The following is a 27383-nucleotide window of genomic DNA, read 5'->3' as shown; positions in this document are numbered from 1 at the left end:
CTGTAAGACAGAAAAAAAAATCCAAAATGCCAAAATAAAAATGTTTTTTCTTTTGTGTACAGAGTACTGTGGTTTCTATCCACATTAAAAATGTATCGCACAGCATGTCATAATATTCAAGGCTGATTTAAAGAGGATGGAGGTTTGTTCCTTGTTACTTGAAAGAGGAGAAGAGCAAAGCAAAATCTCCTCCCTTAAGCACTTTTTATAGAAGCATCCACCATTTGCAGGCGCTTTGTGTGCACCTCTTGTGTAAGATATTTAGCAACATATCGTCCTCTAATTGACAAGGCGCTTGAGGGGGGCTTTCAGAGAGCAGAGGACAGCTGTGCCACCCATTTAAAAATACATGCAAAAGAAAGCAAAAGGGCTCTCTTTGTGCACCAGATCAACTTATTTTAATTAAATTGCATGAATGTAATTGAAAAGTCTGCGAAGAACTTTGAAACAAAATCATAAACTTAGTTTAATGACATCAATTGGAATTATATAAGTAGTCTTTAAATTATGACAAAGCCCTGGAGTATCTGAAACATCCATCTGCTTTTATAATGGGAATGATCCTTTGATGAACTCTAGCCGTTGTAATGGCAGAGTCCTCGGGTGTGGAAGATAGAGCAGCTAGAAGTTCCTTTGTCAGGAATGTGGAGCATCTTCAGGCTAATCCTCAGATGTTTGATGCTCAATTCAAAGCTAGTAATTAAGACACTTAACTGACAGAAACAACGGGAGCAATGGGAGGCTGAACAGTTCAGAGATTTAATTAGGTAGACGTTAAACTAAAAAAAAAGATGTTTGAAATATTAACCATACAAAATCAAGTTTTGTGTCTTGACATGAATATATATTTATGTTTTTGTTCCAAAACACAAGACATTGTACGGTGTATTCAGGTAAACACTAAACAGTGGGAGCAGTCGCAATTTTCCCCATATGGTATCTCACTTTTTCTTGTCCTGAAAAAGTACGCAGTACACACTCCGTCTCCTTCTGCTCTCTTCTCTTTCCTCTAACGGTGAGCAGTTGTGGGTCATCTGACCCAAACTGCTCTGCTGGAAGTTTCTGCCTGTTAAAAGGGAGCTTTTTCTTCCCACTGTCGCAGAAGGGTTACTGGATTGGTTTGTCTGACTGTTGAGGTTTTTCTCTCTAACATTGTAGGGTCTCACACTTGAGTTGGCTCTTGTAGTGAAATGAAAGTGAATCTCCTGTTTGTCTGCTATAGTTTGCAGATTCCAGCCAGTGTAGCATCCCGAGTGTGTGTTGAGGTAGTTCTGTGTTTTGAGTAGCAAAGCTTTTGAATATTAGTACTAATATAGAAACATTCTGTTTGTAATGCATGTTTTATTTTCCGGCATATTAGAGCAGTGATGCTCAGACACCATCAACAAATTGAGTTGCTAGACTGATGAGGAATCTGTGTCATCAAAGTGCTGTTTAGTAAATGACTAAAATATAGTCTTGCTGATAACTAACAAATGTAACTCAATGCCCTCCACAGCATTCTGATGCTAGTCTAATTCTAGTATTTGAAAACTCCAGGACTGATTCCTGCAGGATCAATCTCTGGCTCTCTTCCACAGCATGTATTCTATCCTGTCTTCCTTCTCTCACCCCAACTGGTCGCAGCAGATGGCCCCGCCCCCCCCCGAGCCTGGTTCTGCCAAAGGTTTGTTCCTGTTACAAGGGAGTTTTTCCTTCCCACTGTCGCCAAAGTGCTTGCCCATAGGGAGTCATATGATTGTCGAGCTTTCTCTGTATGTATTATTGTAGGGTCTACCTTACAACATGAAGCGCCTTGAGGCGACTGATGTTGTGATTTGGCGCTGTATAAATAAAATTGAGTTCAATTGAGTTGAAAAGCCAAATCAAAGAGATGCTACGAATTAGAATGAATTTAATTTGTAATTCATGTAAATAGTATGTACTAGACTTACAGAGGGTTAGAGTCAGAGGTTAAGGTTACATCACAATAAAATGAAAAAATGAATGAGATCTTTTGATCAATCACAAAATTTGTACAGGTATCCTCACCCTGGCAAAAATAGGACAACCATTCTATTTTAACCCAAACCACAATCTTTTTCTAAACTTAACAGAATAGTTTTTTAAGCCTTTAAGTCCATTTAAAATCCCAAACCTGACTAAGTCTCTAAATTCCTCCACTACCAGCACATCCAGCCTGTTTTCTTTTTTTTCACTTTTTAAATGGAACCTGAGATGTAGAAAGGCGATAGAGTAGATACGGTGAGATGGAACTAGGAGGAGGATGATCCACTGTGGCGACCCCTAAAGGGACCAGCTGAAAGTAGGTATGGGGCTTGTCAAATGAAAAAGCTCATTCAGGCAAAGAAAAACCCCACAAACACAAAAACAAAAATAAACCTGACTGCAACGTGACTAATTCGCAAACTCATGCCATGCTCGAGTAAGAAACGAGTAAAATACAGTATTCTCCACGTTTGCTGATCATTCACTCTCTGTGACTGATTATAGGACCCCACCGTACCACAGGCAGCACTCTTGCATGAGCTAAATCTCAATCTTTACTTTGCATCACATTTTATATTCATACTCTTCTTTTTAAAGGTCCATGGTCTCAAGGTCATGTAAATAATGTAAAACTTAGTGAAGTTACTAAATTAAGCAGGAGATTTCAACCAGGTGTCACCATTCAAATATACATATAAACCAGGCATCATAAGTAAAAGATTAAATGGTGAGTGGTCTGATGTATGAATCAAAGTAAATGTGCTTTTGTGTTTGCAAACTTTGGTCGCGATCCAAGGTGGTGATTTTGACTTGATCTGAAGTGTTTGATTCATTTGAAATCATTTCAAAGCTTTATTGTGACCACCCACATTTGGAACTACTGCTTATTAATTCCAGCGGGCTTTGATGACCATATGGCCTATAAAACATCAAACATGTTGATGTGATGTTGCAATTGTGAATTAAATTAGTGTAGATGTCTCTTATCCACTGCTGAGTCACAAAACTTTAACTCTTCATGGCATTAATGACTACATTCTTGGTTTAAAACACATTTATATAATTATATAAAAGAAGAACATGCTCTTTAATACCAATTCAAGATGACATATCTGGAAAATCATTATTTTATTATAAAACTTACCTTATTCCTACGAAAGTGGTATATAAGGACCATGCTAATGAAGACGATCAGCATGCAGAGGCACTGGAAAGAGACCACAGCCATGCGGAGAGCGCCATCCTCATGTACCACACAGGGGGTGTCATCTTTACAGTAGGCACAGCCCTGCTGGCAAGGCAGGCAGTCACTGGAAGATCCCTCCTCTGTGTTGGGACTGCTGTCTGCAGCTTTTCCCTTCCTCCCCATTCCTGTCAAAGAAAACATTGAAAAGAAGAAGTCCCAAAATCTTAAATACTCAAAGAAATAAACACTAAATAAAAACTAACTCTCACAGGCTGATTTCATATTTTTTGTGTGTTCCAGGACAATTATAGCTACATTTTTAATAATAATAAAAAATAAATAAACTGCCCCAAATACTGACACAATAACCCCGCCAACAATTTTCTGCAAGTGAAGTTCATTTAGGCAAAAATAGCACATAAATTAGTGCATTTAATAAAATTTAAAATAGTAAAAAATTGCTGAATTCAAGCGTATAATGTACTGAATAAATACATTTCTGAAATATTAAATGAAATTCCAACAGCTAAAAGTTACGGATAAATATTTAATGGATAAAATGACAAATAATTTTAGCTTATTCAGCTGGCTAACAATAGAAATGAATTATGAAATATAATGAAGTAAACGTTGTACTCTTAGTTTATAAAGCAAAAAAAAAAAAGATCAACAGCTGAAAAATGCTATAAGTAATGGTGGGACTGATAAGTTGTTAACTTAAAATAAATGAGCTAGATGGTATGTCATGCGAAAAAGAAAGTACACACTCAAGTTTTAAGATTTTACATATCAGGACATAAAAAGAGATCATCTGGTCCTTACCAGGTTCAAAAACTGGTTAAATATAACCTCAGATAAACAACAGGACGACATATTACACAATGTTACAGCATATTTAACAAAAAAACTAAGTCAAAATGCAGAAATGTGTGAAAAAACTATGTACACCCTTCCTCCATCCATAGGATTCAAGAGGGTAAATATCATTTCTGCAAATCAGATGCAGATCATCGTAAACAAGTCTGAGCAGCTCTATAAAAGTAAAGAAGGCCATCATTGTACACTAAGAAAGATTATTCACAAGTGAAAAACATTCAAGACAGTTGCCATTTCTCAGGAGTGGACATTCAAGCAAATTCACCCCAAGATCAGACCGTGCAATGCTCAGAGAAACTCCAAAAACCCAAGAACTACAAAGCTTTGCCCAAATTTGTTTATGCAACATGACGATGATGAGCAAATCTACAACAGAAAAGCTGGAAAAGAAATCAAGGTAATGCCGTGGCCCACCAACTCTGTGGTGGGACCTTAAGAGAGCTGTGCATAAACAAATGCCTTTAATAGAAATTATTTAACAGAAAACACATAACAAATAGAATACCCATTAAATTTATTAATATGGTAACACATAATCTGACAGAGTTAGTTAGCTAGAAACAGAACTAGAAAATCAGTTTGCTAAAATTAATGCATTTTGAAACTATAACTAACAATGATCAATAGTGTAGTAAAAATATTGGTTGAATGGTTTTATAGCTTTGTTATAGGTAAATATAAAGACAAATGACTGTAACACCTACTTTCATTGAATTAGGTTTTACACAACTTTAAACAACCACTTTACAGTGTTTTACTCTTGACCTGTAAATCTGTTTGATTTGTATATGTGTTTTTTGTTTTTTTACTCAATAATTTGACATTTGACATCATATTTTAGGATTATAAAGAAGATAGGAACAGATGGTACAGCAACTGTCATTTAAATTTTCCTTGTTATTAAATTTTCCCCCAGATCTGTCCAGATGAAGTGCGTCAGTGGCAGAGTGAATCCTGACTGTATATATATTCTTCTTCGTCTATGACCTTACAAGAAGTCATTGACATTGTGTCAACAAAAGGGAGATGGATCTCTATGTGTGAACATGGAAAGTCAACACTGCTCAACCCTGTTCAGTCACGGGCATATCATACAAGGCTGATGACTTCAGCTCCCTAATAAAAAACACACAGACTTTTTTTTTTTTTACTTTTTGGTTCATCCTACCAGGAACAGAGAAGCTGTGAAATGTTTTTGAATGAAGCGTAGTATAAACTAACTATCACCACTTCAAAAGTAGGGTTTTTTTTATTTGCTCAAATAAATTGGTCACATTGGGAAGCAACAAAAACTTATGTAAACTTAGGAAAAAAACTCTCTCTCAGGGTAAAGTAAGGTAAAAAAGAAAAAAAAGAAAAAACCTAAACAAACCCAGGGGGACAACAAGGAGGAAGTGGACTTGTTATTGGCTTGCATAGAAATCCCCTGAGAGATGCCCATGTGGTTGGATAGATAACACATTTTGGACTTATAGAGCTTTTATAGAGGCTTTATTGGAAGCAGGCATTGTCTCAGAGATTTGCAGGGATTTTGCCTTTAAAAAGAAACTGGCCTATTTTTCAAAGCTATGACTCGGCACATCATTGATCCCTTCAAAAGGAGTACTTATCTCGGTAGCACTGAGTCATTTCCTTTAGCTCATTCTCAGTGGTTTGTTGCTGCTACGTTTGAGTGACAGTCAAAGGAAACGCAGTTACAGTAACCTCTCTCCCATATTTATATGCAAGATCCACAATGTAAGATCACTGTGAGACAAAGGAAAGAGAGTTGCACAGGCTTCCTCTGCAGGAGTGTCAGTGATGTCCCCTTGTGGATTAACAGGCTTGTTATTGGCCCCATGGTGGGCCAAACTGCAGCACAACGCCTCGCTAACAGGCTTGCTTTTCCTCTCTATTGCTGGGTTCTCAAAGATGCACACACACTGAGCTTTCATGCAGATTTCAACACTTGCACATGCAAGTTTGTGTGCCTTCGCAGCACAGCAAACAACACAAATTGGCTAAAACAGACAGCACATATATTTAGCTCTGTGCACGAAGTGTGACGTTTTAGAGTAAAAAATGGATGCAATAAGACGGTGCAAAAACTGAGTGAAGGAAGGTAAGGGGGAGGGAAATGGATGAGAATGGGGGTAAAATTGAAACAGACGCATGAGAACACGCTGTATGAGGTTTGAGTGGGATGAGGCAGGAGGGAAAGTGGATTGAAATGAAAGTATGGCACAGAAAGTGATGGAGGGCAGGTGAAAACCACTGGGGTTCTGTGTCTGCAAAAGCCTTTTTTAATTAACTCACAGCAGACAGAATAAACTGGAGAAAGTCGCTACCATTAAAAAGATATTTCCCTTCTCGAACCAGATTAGCCTCCCCAGGTACTGGGGCTACTTCAATTTTCAGACAGGGCAGATACGGTTATCGCAAATAGCTGACTGTCCTCGTCATAAAGTGCAGCTTTTAGCAGAGTCAGAATTAATAAAATGAACTTATTGTTAATTCATCTGCTCTATTTTAGTGAGAGAAAAAAAGGATGATTATGTGGAAACTCCTCGGACATTTTCAAACATTTGCTGCCAAACTGCTTGCAAAATGTGATCCTAAATAATAATAATTTTTTACCTTTGTGTCTCCTTTGCTTTTTACTTCCTGTTCCGCTGATTACCCGCTGGAATTACCCCACCTTAGCTGTTTCCACCTGCGCTCTGTTCTCACCTGCCTCTCATTGTGCAATCAGTCCTGTGTGTCTACATATAATCCTCCCTTTACCTTCATCAAGATGTCAGTTTTTCCCCCATGCTTTACTTGTTCTTAGTGTCTGGATACGCCCTGTTTAGTCCAGTGACTGCAGTGGACTTTGTTTTTTTTTTCTGATTTTTGCCAATTAAGGCACTTCTTTTTCATTGTTATTCCACCAAACTCTAGATTCTGCACTCTCTTCACCTCAGTCCAGGACAATAAAGGTTTTAACTGTGGACGTTGCAAATCAAAAAGTATGATAAACACAACTTACCAATCCTTCACTTTACTCACATTTGTCAGATCTTTCAGCCACATTTCATGGACTGCTGTGGCATTTAGTCAGTAAGAAAATTTCCAGACAATTTCCAGAAAATATTAAATGCCATAAAACATTTTGATATGCACAGAAGTAATGAATATATTTAACAAAGGTGAATTAAAGCCAGGGTATAATTGGGCACATACTGGCTATAATGTACGCGCTTCCACCTGTGATTTCCCTGCTTTAAGTCATAGGGTTGTTCATTGTTAGCATGTTTAGCAAAACTTAAACGCAGCCACATGAATAAAGTCTGCATACAGTCATCTTACTTACTTGTAAAGCCATTGACAGCTACTCTGTTGGGATGATAGAAACCTTTCCTGCAGTGGCACTTGTACTTGTCCAAGACAAATCCATGACCGTGGATTGGCAAACACTGAGAAGAGAAGACCAGAGACAAAAATGAGTGCAGTTTAAGCTAGAATAAGTTTTACAATCAACAGCGTTTAATCGTGTCATCTTGTAATGCACACACAGACGTGAAAACTATTAAAATATGTCAATACCAAAGCAAAAAGTAAAGCCTGCAAACCAAATTCAGCAAACAGACTGAGATCAAATGCCTTGCGGGAGGGACACGGGTCTAATTATTTAAGTTGTGAGATTCCTCTTTCTGTCTAACTGTGCCTCCTCGTCTCTCCATATTAAATTAGTAAAGCCTCTTCCATTTGATTGAACGTGTGATAGGAAGTAGACTGAGAAGAGCAGAGAAAAACACGAGGGGCGTCAGGGGGCACCCTTGGCAGACTTTGTGTGCTGTTTGCCAAATTACAAGACATAATTAATAGCTAAATTAAGAACAGACTTATTTGCCTGATTAGAGAATCGCCATTAATTCTATTTCTTGTGGGAATGAGATTTCATCATCTCCCCTGTACAAACACATTTTCCCCTCATTCTTGCTCTCCCTCAAAAACTCCTTTACTCTTTTTTTTATTTATTTTTTTCCACACAACGTGAACATGTTTTTCTAAGCCAAGACGATAATGACTTATGAATCCAAAGAAACGACAAGGGGCCCAGAATAGCAACGGTACTTTGGCTGACACTTGACACGCTATGAAGTGTTTGTGACCTGACTGAGAGATCTAGAGGAAAGGCCGGTGGCAGCGTCTAAATGAAGCACCAGTCACTGTGATGCTCTTCACAGCGGACTGGACTCGGCATGTCTTGAGAGGCTGCTATTTCTGACTGTCTCTCAAGGTCCTTGGTGAGGGCTGAATGCATTTTTCAGTCCGAGAGTGTGCGCTCCTCAGTCGAAGCCTTGAGAGGCCAGCCAGGACTCAAAAGCCCAAGGTAATTACCAGGATACTATTCAGTGGACAACTTCCTCAAGTAAATTCCACTGAAGAGGCCAAAGTATGTGAAGTGACTCTTCACTAATCTGTTGAAGACGACTTGTCGTTTTAGTGGTGAGACCCTCGAAAGACCCTCGATCTGACACCTGTGAATCTGTGTAGAGTAATTTTCCTCACCACTGTACTCAAACACTATATTGTACCCACACGGCTCATAATGAAGTAGATGCTTATTTCAAGACATACACTCTATGTCACGTATCTGTCAAGTATTGGCGGAGAGACGACCCAAATACAGGTAAAAATCATTAAAGAGCATGTCTTTATCGGCTGTTAGAAAAACAGAAAGAGAAAGAGAAAACAAAACAGGAATCACTTGGTGCTTTCTATTTAAAATAAATAAATAAATAAATAAATAAATAAAATGTCCTCCCACTTCCTTTACCTAATCAATTTACCTGGAAAATGTCAAGAAAATGTATAAAGAAGTTATATATTATTATATTTTAGTATATTATAGTATATTTATATTGTAGAATCCTTAACAACATGGCGACAAATCTCATCTGTGTTGCAGCATCAACATCCAGAAGACGGACTACAAAATTCACACCCCGTGTGATCTCACTTTGTTGTTTGAGCCAGGCCATATAAACAAGAACCACCAGTGAAAAATGTCAATTTATCCCAACGGCTGGAATTTTAAAGGAAAAGGAAGACGTGCTTGGATAAGGACATCAATTAAAGGCAATCCCATAGACTAAAAATACAATGACAACCTGAATCTTCAAAGATGACAACAATCTGTTGTCAGATTAGTCAAATTAGTCACAGGAGCCTAATGTTCATAGTTCAGCTGTTTAACTTAGCGACTTGTTGAAGGTTTATTAAGGCTGCCACACAGTTAGGAACCTTTCTGAGCACATTTGACTGTTTGAAACAAAAACGAAACATAAGCAAAAGCAGACCATCAGAAAGGAGGGAAAAGAACAAAAGCAGGAAATAAAAGCAAAACAAGACAGTTGAGAAACCAGACCTTCAAAGTAAAACAGGAAGTAACCAAAAGATAACTAATTAACCACAAGTCATCATGACAGAGAAAGGGGAACGCAGAAAGCAGAAAATAACACCAGAGACAACTGAACACTAACAGAACCGCTGACATTTTGTTATATATTTTATGCTATTAGTGTCACATGCTTTAATATATTCCTCCATCATGCTTTTTTAAGCTCTCTTCCACCAGTCATGTTCATGGGGAATAAAAAAGCCCAGAGTTTTTCTTTAAAATAAGTTTTACAGTAGCTTCTGTTAATTTTTGTTTATGCACAGACTGTGTATTGAAGGGTGTAGCCACGGTGATATGATTCACTGGTTTGTGAAGCCCCATCTGGAAGCCTCAAATAAAGTATTAAACACTCTGTTTTGAAAACAGACATATGAAGCTAGAGCTGACTGTCAAACTAAAGACACTGCATGCTCATACTGTAGCAACTTGTCATTCAGAAGGCAGCCATGCCCGAAAGCATTCCCTGCTGCTGTCATCTGGTTTTCTCTGAAGAGCAACATTAGTTACCCAATAAACATCATGTTATATTTAGTAAGATTTAAAACTAGTGACCACAAAGAAAATAGACCAAATGTTCATTAGCAAAGTGTTTATTGTGGCTATAGAAAAAGTGGTCATCAGTCTTTATGTAGCCAGAGGAGTTGCCCCCAGCTGGCCAGCAATAATAGAGGTGCGACTCCTCAGCCATCCTTTATATACAGTCTGTGCGTTTGTTGTTATACTGTTGACTGAAGGATATTTTAAACCTCACTAGAAATAAATTATTTTAATGTGAAAGGCAGGTATATTTTTTAAAATTTAGTTACAGTGAAGATCACACAGAATTATCACCCAACCTGCACAGCATTTTAGCATCTTTAGCTCAATGTGGTCTTGCAGCTTTACTGCACTAAGCAGCTGTTTAGTGAAAAGCTCTAAAAGTCCATCTGTGCAGCTCTGAAGAGTGTATGAACAGAGTTAGTGATTAATTTTTGTTTCATGTAAAGAGTGCTGCAGGAGCTTATGAATGAGTTTTGGAGTTAAGTACATCAGGTCTGACTCAGAGAAGTGACTCCAAATAAAGGCTTATGCTGCTAAAAGCATACGTGAGCAATAACACACTTGAATGGTGATGATGTATGAGTAATTATCTTAATATGCCACTCCATTATCTTACTAACTTGTTAACTTGTAATAACATATGCAAACAAGAGCACAGATACTCTAGAGAACAATGAGGGAGAAGAATATAGTTCATTATTATAAAAGTCTTACAGATGCAGAATTTGATTACTTTCTTTTGTAAAAATACATTTTACTGATACCTTGTTTTGTAGTTAATAAAAATGGAGGCTTATGCAGCTTATAGACCAGATTTTTCTTTGCTTATTATTGGCTTTAAATGACAGCCAGAGGTAACTGCAAACTGCCAAGTCACTCAAAACCAGAGACTCAAATTGGACATTGATGAGTGAAATGAATGGGCGCATAAATAAGGTGCTTAGGAAGCTGTTTGGATTTCACTGGATAGTTTTAGCTCCGCATTGTCTAGAGACCAAAAAAAAATATCACAGGATTGAATCTGTAAAGGCAGATGATTTGCCATATTGGAGTCACTCATTTAGATATGGGCAGCTGAGTTGTTCATCTTTTATCTGAATCCACCTGCTCTTGCTTTAAATGAGGACTGTGGAACAACAAAAACTGATTTCCTCTCTGATTCTCCAAAAGTCACCACCTCAGGACAGGTTCATCGTGCTACAGCTACTGCCTGCCACTGTTAATATTCCCACCTGATGGAGACACTAGGAGAAACTGTCAGAGACAGGTGTGTGTGTGTGTGTGTGCCAGCATGCATATTTTTAGTGTGTGTGACAGGGGGAGCCAGGAATAGCCCTGGCAGTACATCCCATCCCTGCGTGCTGCGGTGACTGATGCAGGGGCTCAGATGTGGAGTTTGTTGAAGGCAGAAGCAGTCCACCTCTGAGCTACCTGCCATCAATCACATGTGATCTCAGCCAGAAGACTGGTGCATTTCAAAGGACTGTAAAATGCAAATGAAAAAAAAAATGCGAAAAAACAAGATAATTTTCTTAGAAAATTAGTCATAAAACAGTAATTTGATCTTTTACATTATTTTTTGAACCATATTGCCAATAGGTACGCCTGTTCCTCTGCTCTTTAATCCAAATATCTAATCAGCCAATAACACGACAGCAACTCAGTGCAATTAGGCATGTAGACATGGTCAGGATCCTACTGAACATCAAACTGAGCATCAGGATGCAGCAGAAAGGTAATTTAAATGACTTTCAAAGCGGCATTTCATTATCTGCCAGGATTTTCCAACACGACCAGCTTCAGGGTTTAAAGAGAAAATATCCAGTGAGCAGCAGGTCTCTGAGCTATCAACACAGGTCTCTGTGTTATCAATCAAGGTCAGAGTAGAATGGCTAGACTTCATCGAGCTGAAATAACCAGTTGTTGCAAACCGAGATTTGCAGAAGAGCATCTCTGAATGTACAACCCATTTAATGTTGAAGCAGATGGGCCACAGGCAGCAGAAGACCACACTGGGTGTGACTCCTGTAAGCTATGGACAGGAACCTAAGCCCAAAAGTGGGCTCTCTGAAGAGCTGATGACCATGTCACACATGTCACACTGTACTCAAATGGCCTTCACGGTCACCAGATCTGAAGGCTTTTGGGATGTGGTGGAACAGGAGATTTGCATCATCACATGCAGCCAAAAATCTGCAGCTACTGTGTGAAGCTTTGATCTCAATATTGACCAAAATCTGTGAGGAATGTTTCCGGCACCTTGTTGAATCTATGCAATGAAGAATCAAGACTGGAGGGGTTGAATCTGGTACCAACAAAGCAGCTGTGCAAGATGCAGTAAACACTGTAAGTTTGTAAATAATGATGAATATTGTAAAAGATTAACATGGGGCTATCATTCTTTCCCTTATATATACTGTTACAATGGTGGACGCTCACATACAGTAAAGTCATCCTTATGAGTAAAAATGAAAATGAGTGAAAATGAACATATCCTTCCAAATGTTTTATGGAGATGTGCACCATTCTAAGTTACCAAGAATATGACTTTTAGCAAGAAAAAATAACCTAAGCCTATCACTGATAGAATATTGTCTAAGATCACTGCAGTATATTTGAAATTTAAGCCTTGGAACAATTAGTCAAATCAAAGATCATCTAGTTAAAATACCAAGCATTATATACGTGCATCTCATCAAATGTGTTTGAAATGTTTTCCAGTTTTAAGTTTTTTTTTTAGTTGTTGTAATTGACGAATTTCGTGATGTAGAAAGTTTTATGATGTAACTGACTAAACAACTGATTACTGGAGGAAAGAATTTGCAGATAAATCAATAAAAGAAGAATAAATATACCACTGCCATTGTCTATTCTGCATTCTGTTATGTAGGCTAAATCTTCTCTGCTTATAAAACAACACAGTGTTATGGTATTTCAAAGGAAGCACACACAGGCAGTGACCTACTTCTATATGCATGACATCTTCTATTAATTATGGTCCAGGCAGGGAAGCTGCAGGAACCCTATTGCAATTGTTCTGATTCTTCTTCTGCTGCTTCTTCTCATTTTTATTTATATTTCCCTGCTAAACGTGCAGCTCGAGACATGGAAGCACAAAATATCAAGACAGTATTGCAAATTCCAGCCACCGTTCAGACAATAAAAACTAAAAGAACAGCACGTAAATAATCAAATTTATATTTCTGAAATGATCCCGGAATAAGATGTAAGTAAACAGATTTATTCTTTACGACAGTCGCGTGTATAAGAGACGTGCAGCGCTTGTATTATAGTGTGTGCCTCAGACACTCCAGGTTTACCCATCAGCGTTCCTCATTGTTGTTTACCTCCCAGCTGTGGCAGCTGTCAGTCACACACACTCTGACACGCTAATTGTCATAGTGACATATGTGTGACCGTGAGCCTTTGTATTAGAGTGCATCATGCTCTCAGACCAACATTGCCTGCCTGCAACAGATACGTACACACAACTCGCGGCATGCTTCGCATCCACACTCAGATTCCCTCTCTCTGCGCTGCTTCTAAAAGACCACATTTTAATCATTAATGTCTGATTTTTTTTGTAATAATTTTAATTCAAATTTGACCTGAAAAAGCACCAAACAGAAATCCATTTAAGCTCAGCTCAAGCTTTATTTAACTTGAATAATATACCTTGGAATATTACTCTTGACTTGGACACAGAGAATTTGTGGTTTGTTTCTTATTAAGGATTATTTTCAATAGTTTGGATAAACAGCATAGCTTCTGATTTCTCATGTGGCTCTATGTGGGATGATGTTTTAGACAAAAGAACGCCTCCAGCAGTTTTTGTCCTTTCCTGTTTCAGCACGACAATAATGCTCTCATACAAAAAATAAATAAATAAATAAGATTTGGTGTCAGAACCTCTGTCCTGATAAGTCCTTATCAACCAACACCCAGCCTCTGTAAAGCTTTTGTGACTCATGGGATCAAATTCCTGCAGCCAGGATCCAAAAATGTGGAGGAGAGCCCAAAACTGGAGGAACCAGAAAAGCAGAGGTTTACATGCTGGTGGATGTTTCCGTGGTAACTTAGTGTATTAAAATCAATAGAATCTAAGTGTCTGCTCTGTGGTAGGGGTCTTTTGTCAAAGATAGTTACAGTTTATTTCTAAAACTAATCTTTTTGCCGCCATGTTTCAGATTCATAGCGGTGCGCAGCTGCACCTGAATCCATGTTGATCTTTTTTTAATGACCCTGAAAGGCCTGACATTGTATCTCACCTTTGACCTGCGCATTAACAGTGAATAGAGAGCATTATTGAACTCAAGACTAATTCATTTGGGCAAAGCAGGGCCAGATAACAACACCACTTCAATTTTATTCATTTCAGATCAGGCCACTTCAGGTTTTAAAATGGTTTTTACAAGTAAGTTATTATCATTATTGTGGCTATTACTGTCAGTGGATTTATAGCATTAGAACCATCATTTTCCCTACCCATGGGCAATAATAAATTATTACTCTTGTGACCCTGTAAGTAGTCTCTTTGGTAGTTGAAAAAAAAAACAATGAGTGGCCTCTGTTTGGCACAAACAAATCCTTATGGTCCAAAACCTTTTTAAATTAGTGGCACAAAAAAACAATCATAGAGTATCGTTTGTTTATACTAGATTTTTCTTTATTAATGCAGTTTTTCTGATTTATTTACATTTCATGGGGTTTCTGCAATACCAAAATTAATCACAATCATTTTGTTTTAGGGCTTTGAGTTGCTTTAGGATGTTTGGACTTGTGTTGATGATCAAGTGTTTGGTCTGTTTTGTTTCTCTCTTATAGCGCTCCATGTAATCTTGCATTTTAACCACTAGTCAGTGTTCACTGAATAATGCTAAGATCACAGAGTGGTGGTCCTGAGACCAGGAGGAGACACAAACCCTGGGAGGGTCGTGTCAGGAAGGACATCCAGTTTAAGAATCTGCAGATCCATCTCTTGCATTTAAGCTTTCACTCTTCTTTGGGTTACTTTGAGTTTGTTAGCATGTCTGTGTTTAGTTCTCTGAGTACCCCCCCTTGAATACTCATTGATGCTACAGCATCTCCCTGTTCCAGTTATGGTTGTTATTCATTTCCTGCTTTATTATGTTAAGTAGTTCACTCTTTTATCTTGTTTTCGACTTTACTTCCTGTCAGTTGATTGTCTTTATTATATTCAGCTGTGCCTTGTTCACCACTTCCCTAATCAGCCCTCTGTGTATATACAGTCCAGTCTTCTCTGTGGTGTTTGTTACTTTCTCTGCTTTGTCTTCATGTTTTCATTGTTCCTTGTATTCTTTGAACTGTGGTTAGCTGAGACTTTTCATTATCTTTACGGCAGCTTATATCCAAATAATGATGTTTGCTTGCTGTTAACACTTTTCCCACCAAATTATTGTTTTAATTTTACCAGAGACGTATCATTCACTAATCTTCCAAGACCTCCCAGAATGATTTTTATTCTGTAAAGTTGCATTTTTAACACTATCACACAGCGTGGAAGACTTCATTGACGGTGGCAAACGTTAGAGCACTTACATCGTCTGCACATCCAAATCTTGACAAATCCATTGTAAACTTCTTTTTTTACTATTTATTAGGTACCAAATAAGAAGAGGATAGGTCTGAGAAGGAGATAGGGTTAGCTGTAACTATGAAGTAACGAGAGTAATTATAACAGTATAAAATTGTGTACACCTTCAACATCTGTTTTGTCCAGACGAAGTCTTCCTCCCTCACCTCTGTACGGCATAAAGCATGAAAGTAAAAAAAAAAAAAAAAAATCTAAAATCAAGTTTCTCTTCTTTAATTGATGCAGAGGCCAGGAGTCTTCTACCTGACCGGGAAACCAGAACTACCTTAATTTTGTTAGCTAATTAGAGCCTGCCAAGGACTCTTCCTCATTTTGAAATAGCCCACGCTCTTCCAGTCCAGCATAGCGCCTAATCAAGCACTAATTAGCCTCTGTAGATATTTGTAATGATCCTGCAGTTCAGCAAAAACCCAGAGGAAAATTTATCATCCAATCATTACACACTGAACTATAGAATACACAGAAAGCAGGTTAGGAGGAGAAGGACGAGGAGGAGGGCAATTTATCCTGTTTGCATGTGTGTGCAGAGCAGACAGTAAATTAACAGCTCGAGATGTGTATGCAGACACGAGGGAAATTAGACGATGCATGTTTGTTTTTATTTTGAAGGAAGTTGTACGCGGTCTGCTGAACACTCAGGCAACCTGTTGCATTTCTCACCCTTCAGTGAGAGCTCTGGATGGGAAGTCACTTGCATGCATTTTTTTTTTCAGAGTCCCTTGTGTGGGTCGCTTCCCACGTGCTCTTTAAACCTTCTGTTTGCATGGGCAGCTAATTAGAAGAAAGTTGGCTTGAAGGGGTCTAAGGAGGTTGAACTTCTTTGAGTTTCGTGAAGACTTTTCTCATCTGAGAAGCTTCTTCAGTACTAAAGGTTTGAAAAAAAAGTCATGGGTTATTACCATTTCTCCCACTTTGGCTCATGTGATGAGGCACATAATCAATAGTGGGTCAACAACCCTTTTAAGGGACAGCCCTAAGTAGGGTTTCAATACCTGGGACTCGCCACAGTTTGGCTTTAGAACTGAAACTCTTGGATGAGAGGAGAAACCTCGTCGTGAAACTTAAAGAGGTCCAGTCGCTTTCTTTCCAAGCTCCTTAGATTACCATGACCTGGATGACTGAGAACCTGCACAAACATTTTGGCATCAAGAGAGGAGAAAGCTATATGAGTTGATTTTCTTTCCAAGCTCCTTAGACCTATATGAGATGGCTTATTTTCAAGCAGCAGATGAAGTGAAGAGCTGCAGTGTGGCCCATTTTAAGATAAATAAGGATTATTTTGAGCGCTAAAGTTCATGCAAAGTTACTTATAGAGCTAGGAATGAGCATAAACAGTCCGCTTTAATGATGAGCAGATCCTTAAGCTAGAGTAGCAAGAACATAGTTCACAGATTTTTGTAGCTGTCTGTTTTTTGTAAGAGAGAATAACAGAGAGGTCAAAAGAAGAGAGTGTCTGACGTCAATTTTTATTTTTGCTTCGGGCTAGTATCGTACTTTTTTTCTTCTTCTTCTTTTCTTTTTTTTTAGCTTTTAGGGCAAAGATGGGGCAATACATCTTGGCACTGGGTCTGGCTCTGAAATTTAAGGCTTGTGCAGACTCACCAACAAACACAGAAGCAACACACACGAAGTCTACACAGTGGCGATGACACTGCAGACTGCTGGATGACTGTGTGGCTCCCTGCTCAGAGGGACAGCTAGACAGGCAGCCAGGCCTTTAAACGAGGTCAACTAGCAGGAGTTTAACCGGAGCGGAGCTGCACTGACAGCAAGGCCTCGCTTTGGGTACAGTCCAAAGACCAAAGCCTAAACACCAGCAAGATAAACAGTCTGGCCTAGGGGGAGCTTAACACTGCCATCAGAATGAGACGAGTAAACACATAGAGCTTCTTAGTGCACACAACAGACACAGCATGGATATTGCTTTCATAATCACATTTGCAGCTTATGTATGTGTCAAAACAAACTAGCCAGGCAAATTTATCCACACTGTACAATGCAAGTGATTCTTGCAACTTGCAACAGACCGTCCAGCACATGAACACACACATAACCACTGAAAAAAGCACTGTAAGCATCGTCAGTGGGCACAGGCACAGAGGTCATGAATGCCTGGGATGTCTGCTGCTTTTGTTCATTGATATATTTCAGAGGCTGTTCTGTACCTGCCTTAGCTTGTTAGCTGAGCATCTCTTGTTCATCAGGCCTTCATTTGAACTATTACAATTGAGTGAAATGTAATTTTTCTGTGTTGTGATTTTTCCGATATTCTCTTAATACAAGGCTGACAGGCAGTTTATGGCAGCAACTGAATGTGAAAAGCAGTGAGAATCCTCAGGCACCCTTTGGCAGACCTAGATGAGGAATTACATTTCATCGATATATCAGGATCTTTCAGGAGTAAAAGACGTGGGTGAAAAGAAGCCTGCTGCCAAGTCATTGTCACTGCTACTTCCTTATCATTTTGCCCGTGCACCCTCACTGTTCTTTTCCCAATTTTATTCTTTGTAGCCACACAGCTGCACTCATTTTACATCCAGTCTCATGGGTCCCTAGACAAATGTTTTACCTTTACATTCAACCCATCTCTTATCCTTTCTGGGCCGACTGTTTGCTTTCTGCCTCAGCTGACGCCGTGCTGCTACGGCTGGGCAGAGCGGATGCAAGACTTTGCCCGGGGGCAACTGTATTCAAGTCTTCAAAGTGTTTCCATGTAAATTCAGAGTTCCAGGATTATTCACATAGCCAATTAGTGCGACAGCATTTAAAGAGGCCTGCACTGCTGGGGGCAGGGAGCCACAGTTAACACCAGAAGTGTCTTGTGATCTCTCCTCCCTGTGCATTATGGCCAACAGCTCTCTACCTTGATGTTGCCATCTCGAACACCATTGAAGCGGTAACACTGTGGGCCACAGAGCATCTTATTTGTGTCCAGTGGGGAGATTCATTTTGTTTATCAGCGGTTTTATTTATCCTGAGTTAACAGGATATCAGAATAACAAACAGAATCCTCAGTATTGAGGATATGGGTTATTTTTAGATGAATCAAATTAAAGTTGATTACATCGATTAAGCATGATGAGGTGGAGGGTGGGGGGTGGTTCCCTATTTTTTTTGCTGGGAGTTTGCAACCCTATTAGTTAGGTTGCTTAATATTTCTGCTAAGTACTCTTTAAAATACCAGAATAGGGAGGATGGAGTAGGTTTAAGTTTATTAGATTGATCAGTGTTGCTGAACTATGAAATATTTTGGGCGCAGTGTATTTTTTACATACAGGTATAACAGAATAGCTTTAGTGTGTTGTTTATTTAAACTTGAGTATGAACTTATACAAAATGCAGCAAGATATTAAAAAAACAGTTTTATTGATTAAAAAACACACTATATCGGATTCATATCGGTATCGGCAGATATCCAAATTTATGATATCGGTATCCGTATCGGACAAAAAAAAGTGGTATTGTGCCATCTCTAATTACAATATGGTCACTGAAAATTTAACAGTAAAGTAATGGCAGCCTTGCTTCAAGTATTTTAATGTAAAAAATATGGGTGCTAACCTTATGCCCACCCTCCAACAGTCTTATGCTTGTCCTATACCCTTTAACTTTGCCAGTATGGGTGATCCTACATGGCTTAACTCTAAGGATCACTGAGGCATGCAAGCTCCTTGACCACAACAAGGTGGTAACCTAACAGGGGTTACGAGGAAGGGCCTTCAACATCTTGGAGGCACATGATACTGTTTAGTGAAAGAGTTCTTGGAAGCCAAAGGACAAAACATCCACGCAAATACTTCTTGAGGTGAAGCATTAGAAAGAACAGGATATTAGTCCTTAGATGGATGAACAACCTATCACAGGATATTAGCAATTTTTTTAAGCAGTTATCCAATTCAGGGTCCCAAGGGTTAGAGCCTACCCCAACAAACCCAAACATGCATGTCTTTGGTTTGTGGGAGGGAGACCGAGTACTTGGAGAAAACCTATACAAGCACAGGGAGAATAGGGCAATCACAGAAACTGAAAAGTCCTACTGAACAGTTATATCAGTAGCTTGTTTCTACCACCTGAAAAGTAGCATATATGTGTTCCTAAAACAGCTGGTAGGATTGTTTCCAGTTTGACAGAACAAAACAGTCTGGATTAGGTGGCACTAGAGTTGGATGTCTCGAGACCTTTTACGTGGTCTTGGTCTCGACGGACTTTGGTCTCGGTCTTGTCTTGGTCTCACTGTCTCAGTCTTGCTGTCTCAGATCGACATAGTGGTCGGGAGATTTGGAGTCAACAGTATCCATGACACACAAGGAAACGTTCGATAATGTGTCATGCGCAAAAGCATCAGCACTAAGAGCCGTGTTTAGAGAGTGCTTTGTAGTGAATCAGAAGAGTCGACTCCCATTGAGCGAGAGCCGGCTCCTCACTTATTTCCTTTTGCTGCTCAGCTCTCACACGGTGGCTCAGCTATGCTCCAATCCCTCCATATTGTGGCCAATCACATGCGAGGATATAGGATAATATCATTATGTGAAAAACAGAGAGGGTGAGAGACGCGACAGTCAAGTGGAGCGTGCGTCTGTCCTCTCAGTAAGTGAGTGAGACAGTAGACAGCGGTGAGGAGGGCTGTGCGAGTGCATCGCAAAAACACATAAATATGCCTGACACCCGTAAACGAAGCAGCATCTGGCTGCAGTTTAAAGTCTTGGTCTTGTCTCGACTTTGTCTTGGTCTTGACTCGGTCTGTCTTGGTCTTGGTCTTGTCTTGGTCTTGATACCCTCTGGTCTTGGTATTGTCTTGGTCTTGGTTTAGGCGGTCTTGACTACAAGTCTCAAACTCCTGCCTGGAGTTTCAGTCATGTTTTTAGGTTTTGCTGTTTGGATATTTGGGAGAAAATTGTAATTTGGCTTGAAATCCCCTTTATACAACATTAAGCATGTATTTAAAATCTAAAGTCTATGTTGCCCATTTTGACAACAGTGCACAATTTACATTGCACTTTTTCAACGTAACAATAGGTCATACCGGTTTGCAAATACAGCTATCAGTCTCATGAAACTATTTTTCCAGCACAAAACTATGTAACACTCCATCTGCAGAGCTGCAGATGGATCTCGATCGCTGTTCATCCTTAAGAAACTCCTTAATCTTTCTTTCAACAGTGGGAAGAGAGTTGCATTATCTTTCGGCTTTTAAAGTTCTTCCTCCTTTGCTACAATGATGCATACCTCACCAGCACAAAAGGATTTCCAAACTTCCTTTCTATCTTATCAACTGTGAAGCATAATCACAGCTTTTGCTGAGATCACTGTAGATAATTATCAATTACCCTGTTAATCGCGTCCAACATACTCTTTCAACAGGCAACAAAGCAAGAAGTGTAATTAATTAAAACTTGCTCCTCTTCACCCAGAATGCACAGGTTGAAAGGACCGTGGCCTGGTGTGACGCCATTCCTGACATGTGCGTCTTGAGGGAATCTCTGCCCCACAACGATGCCGAGTCTCTAACACCAGGGGAATTCCCAAGGTGCTAAAACAACTGCTATTTTTATCTTACAATACGCGGGCAGGCCTGCAGATGAAGAGGGAAGCGGTTTTGCTGAATGAGTGCAGAGGGAACACTTGGACGGGAAAGCTGTCAGAGAAACAAGCAGATAAATGTTGCTCAGCTAATGTGGATCACGTTCCCACGGGGGACTCTGGGATTTTCCTGAGTGTACGCCATGTCGAGTGAAACATGAAGATCCAGTGGAGAAAAAAATATGACATGTTTGGATGTAACTCAAAAGTAGGCCATGTAAAGCGCCTTTACTGACCACAAAAATACACCAATTCTTTGCACAGCATTAAATATCCATGTCTTTATATATTTTTGGAGTGCCAAAAAAATGGATAAATGGAATATTTGGATATATTACCAGTTATGACCAGCAATAATGTACTTAACCCTCCAAAAAACACTTAAAGTACATGTTTTTTTTCTGTGCTCCCAAGCCCCTTGTCAAGCTTAAATGAGCAACAAAACTATTAAATTACACAAATTGAATATAAAGTAAGATTTAATTGCATGTTTAATTGCTTTCAGTGTTGGGTTGAACAGGCATTTTAGCAGGAGAAAAGTACCAACACTAGTTTTTCAATTACGGTGTATTTTAGGGAGGAAAAAATGGCAATTTTGCATATTCGAATGATTGCAAGCACAAAAGACAAGTCATTATGGGACAGAATGAGGTCTAAAACATTTGCATGCAAATACAACTCAAATCAATCTTATTTGTGACACCCTGATTAATGAATGTCAGCGTTTTAAAATGAGCCCCATCAGTTTAACCCGTCATATGTCATTTTTAAATGTTAAATGAATAGATGAGCCAAATTAAGGGACTGTATCTCATGTTTTCAAGTAAACTCTCCCAGTAGATTTGCATGTTCTTTTGCATCCACTGCCATGCAAATAAAGGGCACGTTATCATAGCTGCCAGTACAATATACAGCCTTTTACTTGCCTGATCTTGGTAAGTTATAGGCAGGCTGCGAAGACGGATTGCAGGCCAATGAGATGTAAATCAGGGAAACAATGCATGACATGGATGGCTTGTGTTGTACTGTAGGTCCCCAGTGGGGCTGTTGGGGCCAATCAGCTGTTTTCCTTTCAAGCTTGTTGGGACTGCAGGATGTGTGTTTGCATTAATCGTAATGTTAGGACAGAAATCTGTTCATGCTGAAGGGACCAAATATAGTATGCTTGTAAAACCACTGCAGGGCCAAAAACCTTCCGAGTCTAATGGCCCATTTATGCTCACCACATCAGGCGCTTCACACGCAAACAGTGATGTCGCCACACTTATGTACCATTTTTACCAGCACTAGCTGCACTATTCTCGTAAATGATAGGTGTCACCGCTTAAACAAAAACTCCACATCAGCGCTGGTATTACTAAAAAAAGACAAAAATAGAAGCAAGTACAAGTTTTGGATTTTTTTTCAGAAAGCTTCATCTTTGAAACTCTTGCAACATCTCCTTCTGTATAATCTATGAATTATCTTTGATTATGTACTGAGATCATTAAACGATCTTAAACGTGTGTCATCAATACACATGAGGTTGCAAAAATTGACACCAAAAAACGACGACAAAGTGCTTCTTGTGCCAGCGATGTGATCCGGCACTATTTGCAAGAATGATGAGCACAAATGGGACAATTGTTCTCCCTCCAAAGTCTTAACAATTAGGACACAGAAAATTCTCATTCAAACAGACAAAACTCAAAAACTACTTTTAAACTTTCCTATTAAGATTAAGGTTAGAGTGATGACTCAGGGTGTTTTCATCCCTGCTCTGTTTAGTCCATCTGAATCAGACTCTGGTTTGTTTTCGTCATTGGTGCAGTTCATTTGTGCACAGTAATCACACCAAACTAACCAGACTTGAACCATACTCCTCAAAAAACTCCAGAGCAGTTTGTTTATGGTGGGAATGTGATCGGGCATCAATCCAAACCAACTATCAGCTGCAAGTGGAGACCACTGGTGTATTGTAGCCATGACGTTAAATATTTATTTTGGGCTATACTAGGGGGAAAATGTGGGGGAAGAAACCAATTAAATCTGGTCTTTGCATGGTTAATTATTCATTGTTGGACTAAAACATGTTGCTTAGTTTTTAATTTATATTGTGGTAAGTTTGGGAGATTGAAAGAGACAACGCGGTCATAGTGGATGAGCCCCCAGGAAATAAATGGAAGCCACTGCAATGTCCTAATGTGAGGACAACATATGTGTAGGTGAGGGGGAGAGACAGAAAAGCTGAGGGACAGAAGGTGAGATAAGACGGAGCAGGAGGCTAGCAGCAGTTGTTTAACACTGATGCCGTTATTAATTCAGCAGCGCTGGGTGCACGGCGGAGGAATCAGCATGTGATTGAGATGATAACAGGCTGGGCAGGACAACCTTGTGATCCAAGGTCAAGATGTAACAGTGATTCAACAGACAGAGCACAAATAACCATTTCAGCTTTTCAACAGCAGACAGAGCACCACGGTGAGGCAAAAATAAACCGCACATGCTGCTGAGTGCACAAAACGCCATGAAACATCACCCTGCAACGTCACCGAGGCAGCGGTTTGGTTTTCTGAGTGCTTTCGTGGATGTGCTATGTATGTTTTGAACAGGTTGATGCAGCTTGATGCAGAAAATCCTGTTCCATTCAAAATTCTTGTCAAAACAAGCACATACAGCAACTTGAATTTCTACTTCAGTGTCTGGAGTGAGATATCTTTAAAAAAAAAAAAGAAATTAAGGAAAAGAAAGTTAAGATAGGAAAAAGCAGAGTTAGCCTTCTAAACTGGCTGACTAATTTAGTTTATTTCCTTTTTTCTCATATAAAAAATGTAATTAAGTAATAAATATTTAACATAATAGCTTTAATTTTAAATAAAAAATCATGAAACCCAGATACCAAAATATTATAATACACCAATATAAACCTTTGAGTTGCTGTCATTACCTTTGCCAAGGAGGTAATGTTTTTGGTAGTGTTTGCGTGTCAAGAACTAAATACATTCTGATAAAACCTTGTAGTGGTGTAGAGCGGAGTCATGTTAACAATCCATTACGATTTGGCTTACATCCACCGAGGGCTTCAAGGTGAACTTGATGACTTATTGGTTGAAAATTGACAAAAAGCCTTATAGACAGGATGACCCTTGAAAGCATGGCGCATATTGTCAACAAATACTATAAAAAGATTTTAAATATCATGTCACATTTGACCTCTGACCTCTCCTTCAAGGTTGATAGATTGATCTGAAGGTCAGACTGCTATATAAAGCTATTTATAATGTTAATAATAATGTTTAAATCAATTTTACAAAACAATAAAATAAATACTTCACAATAAAAGTAAATCAGGTGTGCTGAAATGGGTTTCAACAAAGCAAATAAGCAAATTTAAAGTGCATTTAAAAAGAACAACAACAAACAAATATGTATAAATGCGATACTAATACTGCCCAGAGACTGAGCTGCCTTGGTGGAGGTTTATGCCCTTGGAGTGCGTTTTTTTGTTTTTTTGTGTGTGTGTTTGTATTTTAGGTTGTTTTTTTTAACTATTTCCAGTTAATAAAATTGAGTGAGAGGTTACTCATCTTACTCAGCATCCCTCAAAAAGAAACGGCACAGAACAGAGTCAGGAGTTCTTGTTGCGGCGGGTGGCGTAATCATTCAGGTAATGTGTCATCGCCTTTCACAGGCTACGATCCCCCTGGGCCCCACCACTTGTTCCCAGCAATAAGCTAATTGATTGAAACATTCATCATCATCCACAGCCACATTCTCTTATGAAAGCTGACCCCGGCGCAGCAAAGTCCTAGACTTTTGGAGAACATTGAAACGCACTAATGGAAGTGCCATTAGTGAGAGATGAGAACCCCAACAAGAGTGTATACACTTTTTCCACAGGAAATTAAGGTGAGATTGGGGTTGATCATCCGTGGGCTTCGCGCTCGTCTCTGTTCATTGTGTAGTTTCATCATGATTGGTTTAAGTCAGACCTGCATCCCTAATCAAAGGAACTGCAGTGTTTGCTCCTAGCTAAATAAATGCAGTCTATAATTAAATTGATTGCTATACTACTTTTTTGACAGCAGCACAGTGACAAGCCTGCTCCTGTAAACTGATGGTGATGTATGTGCAATGCCTAGCATGTAATCTTCTGCATAGAAAACCCTGAGCTCATCAGCAATATAAGGAAACATTACTTGTGCTATTTTCCTGCACCAGTAACTGCATCATGTACATGATTAAAAACCTAACAAATAAATGTTAAATAAATGCAAAAATGTATTTTTATGATAAATAAAATATTAAAATATTAATATGTAAAAATACTTCATTATGTGAAGTACTGTTTCCTTTCCTCTTTTATGTCTATTTTTCGCATTATGGTTTTAAGTGCTTGAGTGCTGATATTTCCTAAGGCAATGTGTGTATAGTAATGTACTGTATGGTGCAAAAGCCATCCATCCTTCTTTAGTTACACTTTTACAAAATGCCAAAGATAGCATAGTTTGAAAAGGCATAGTGCAGCATATTTGCACCAATGAGGTGATTTCCAAAAAGCTATTAGCACTAATCCTGGTATAGTTCAGCATGGTGTGCAATGTGTCCTTAAAAAAATTGAGGAAATTGACCAAAAGAGACGACAAAATAAGAAGTGGCAGGCCTTTAAAAAAAAAAACTGTCTACAGCAGATGAAAAGTATCTGAAAGTCATGACTTAACAGACCTGACAAAGGACCTGAGAGATGCATCTGACCTTTTTAGTTGATCCATTTAACCTAAATGAGATTATCCCAATGGAAGAGTAGCTGTCAAGAAGCCATTCTTATGGAAGAGAAACAGGGGAATAAAGGTTGAACCAAAAACTGGATTGAAAAGCAAGAGGTCTTTTCTAGGAAGATACAGAGAAGGTGTGACTTAAAACTTTTACACAATCTCTATGTAGGAATCCTGTGTGTTAACAGCTGAGCAGGTTGCTATTTTGTGAGTCTTCCATATCACTCAGTTGCTTCCCCAGAGATTATGTCATCAGCTTGCACGGCAGTTGCTGACATCTTGATATCCATTTGTCACAAAATGTTTGGCAAATAATATTTTTTCCTTCAAAATGGTATTGTTTAATGATTCCACACACAGTTTGGAAATCTGAAAGAAATGGTGAAATTAAAATGAAGTTGTCACGGCGGGCGGGCCCGTGCGTTTGTGGCATGGACGCAGACAAGGAAGAGACAAAAACTAAGGTGTAACCAAACGTGAGACGTTTATTTGGCCAAAAACGTGAATACAAAACGGCACAGCGAACCGGGACGAAAACTAAAACCTAGACTGGGAAAAACTAAGCTATGGCAATAAGACATGATCATGATTCTGAGCAGGTAAATATACACAGAAGGGCAATGAGGGATGTGGAAACACCTGGGGAGACACAGCTGACACAAATGAGCAAGATGCCACGGGGGAAGCAAAACTAAACACACTGAACATGTAAACACAATACTTTCAAAATAAAACAGGAAACATGGAGACACATGAACTGGGACATGCATGCCTGACACAAGAGACAGAGAAAGGGAGAGAGGGAAAGGGACACAGAGGAGAGAGACACAGGGGGAACCTATATAGACAAGGAGATAACACATGACAAACAGAAAAAGACTCATAAACAAGGAGACACAGGTAAAACACAAACTAGACTAAAACTCAACAAAATCCTAAATGATAATAACAACACAAGAACTTAACATATTTCAAATATAACATAAGAAATCAAAAATACAAACTAAAGAATCAAAGACAAATATTGACAGATTTTAAAACAGCATTGCCCTCAAATAACCACAGGGTTTGGATGCTGTTGGGGTTGTTGTATTTTTCCTGTCAATAATCCGAGCCTCATTGTGCTTTGTCTTAGTGTGCGTGCCTGTTGGATCAGTCATCCATGTCATCTGCCTCCATCTGAGTTTGGGCTGCCTGTACGCTCGGCTGGACAAACAGCAGCTTGAGAGGGAAGAGAGGCCTGGAAATCCGGCAGGGCGGCTGGAAGCGACTGCATTTTGTCAAATTCAATTGCTGGAATGGCGCCACTTAAGCCGCTCCTAAGATGCAAATGAAAAACAGCGGAAGCGCGATGCATGGAAGTCGTAGTTGCTATGCGAATAATGATGGCGAGATGCATGCATAAAGGACACTAAGTAG

General features: G+C 39.1%; 1 protein-coding gene across 3 annotated transcripts in view; it reads right to left on the bottom strand.

Annotated features, from left to right (window-relative positions):
• gpr158a (G protein-coupled receptor 158a) overlaps nucleotides 1-27383 on the bottom strand; it is an 87156-nt gene that overhangs the window by 38882 nt on the left and 20891 nt on the right. For all 3 annotated transcript variants that reach the window (XM_019363018.2, XM_019363019.2, XM_013264241.3), the window contains exons 3-4: nucleotides 7383-7485; nucleotides 3134-3360 (exon numbers count right to left, since the gene is read on the bottom strand). In XM_019363018.2, the coding sequence (XP_019218563.1) occupies nucleotides 3134-3360; nucleotides 7383-7485 (330 nt within the window). The remainder of the gene's footprint in view (nucleotides 1-3133; nucleotides 3361-7382; nucleotides 7486-27383) is intronic.

The sequence above is a fragment of the Oreochromis niloticus genome, linkage group LG9 (genome assembly GCF_001858045.2).
Source record: "Oreochromis niloticus isolate F11D_XX linkage group LG9, O_niloticus_UMD_NMBU, whole genome shotgun sequence".
Lineage (NCBI taxonomy): Eukaryota > Metazoa > Chordata > Actinopteri > Cichliformes > Cichlidae > Oreochromis > Oreochromis niloticus.
The sequence above is the reverse complement of the archived record's forward strand: the minus strand, read 5'-3'. Positions and strand labels throughout refer to the sequence as shown.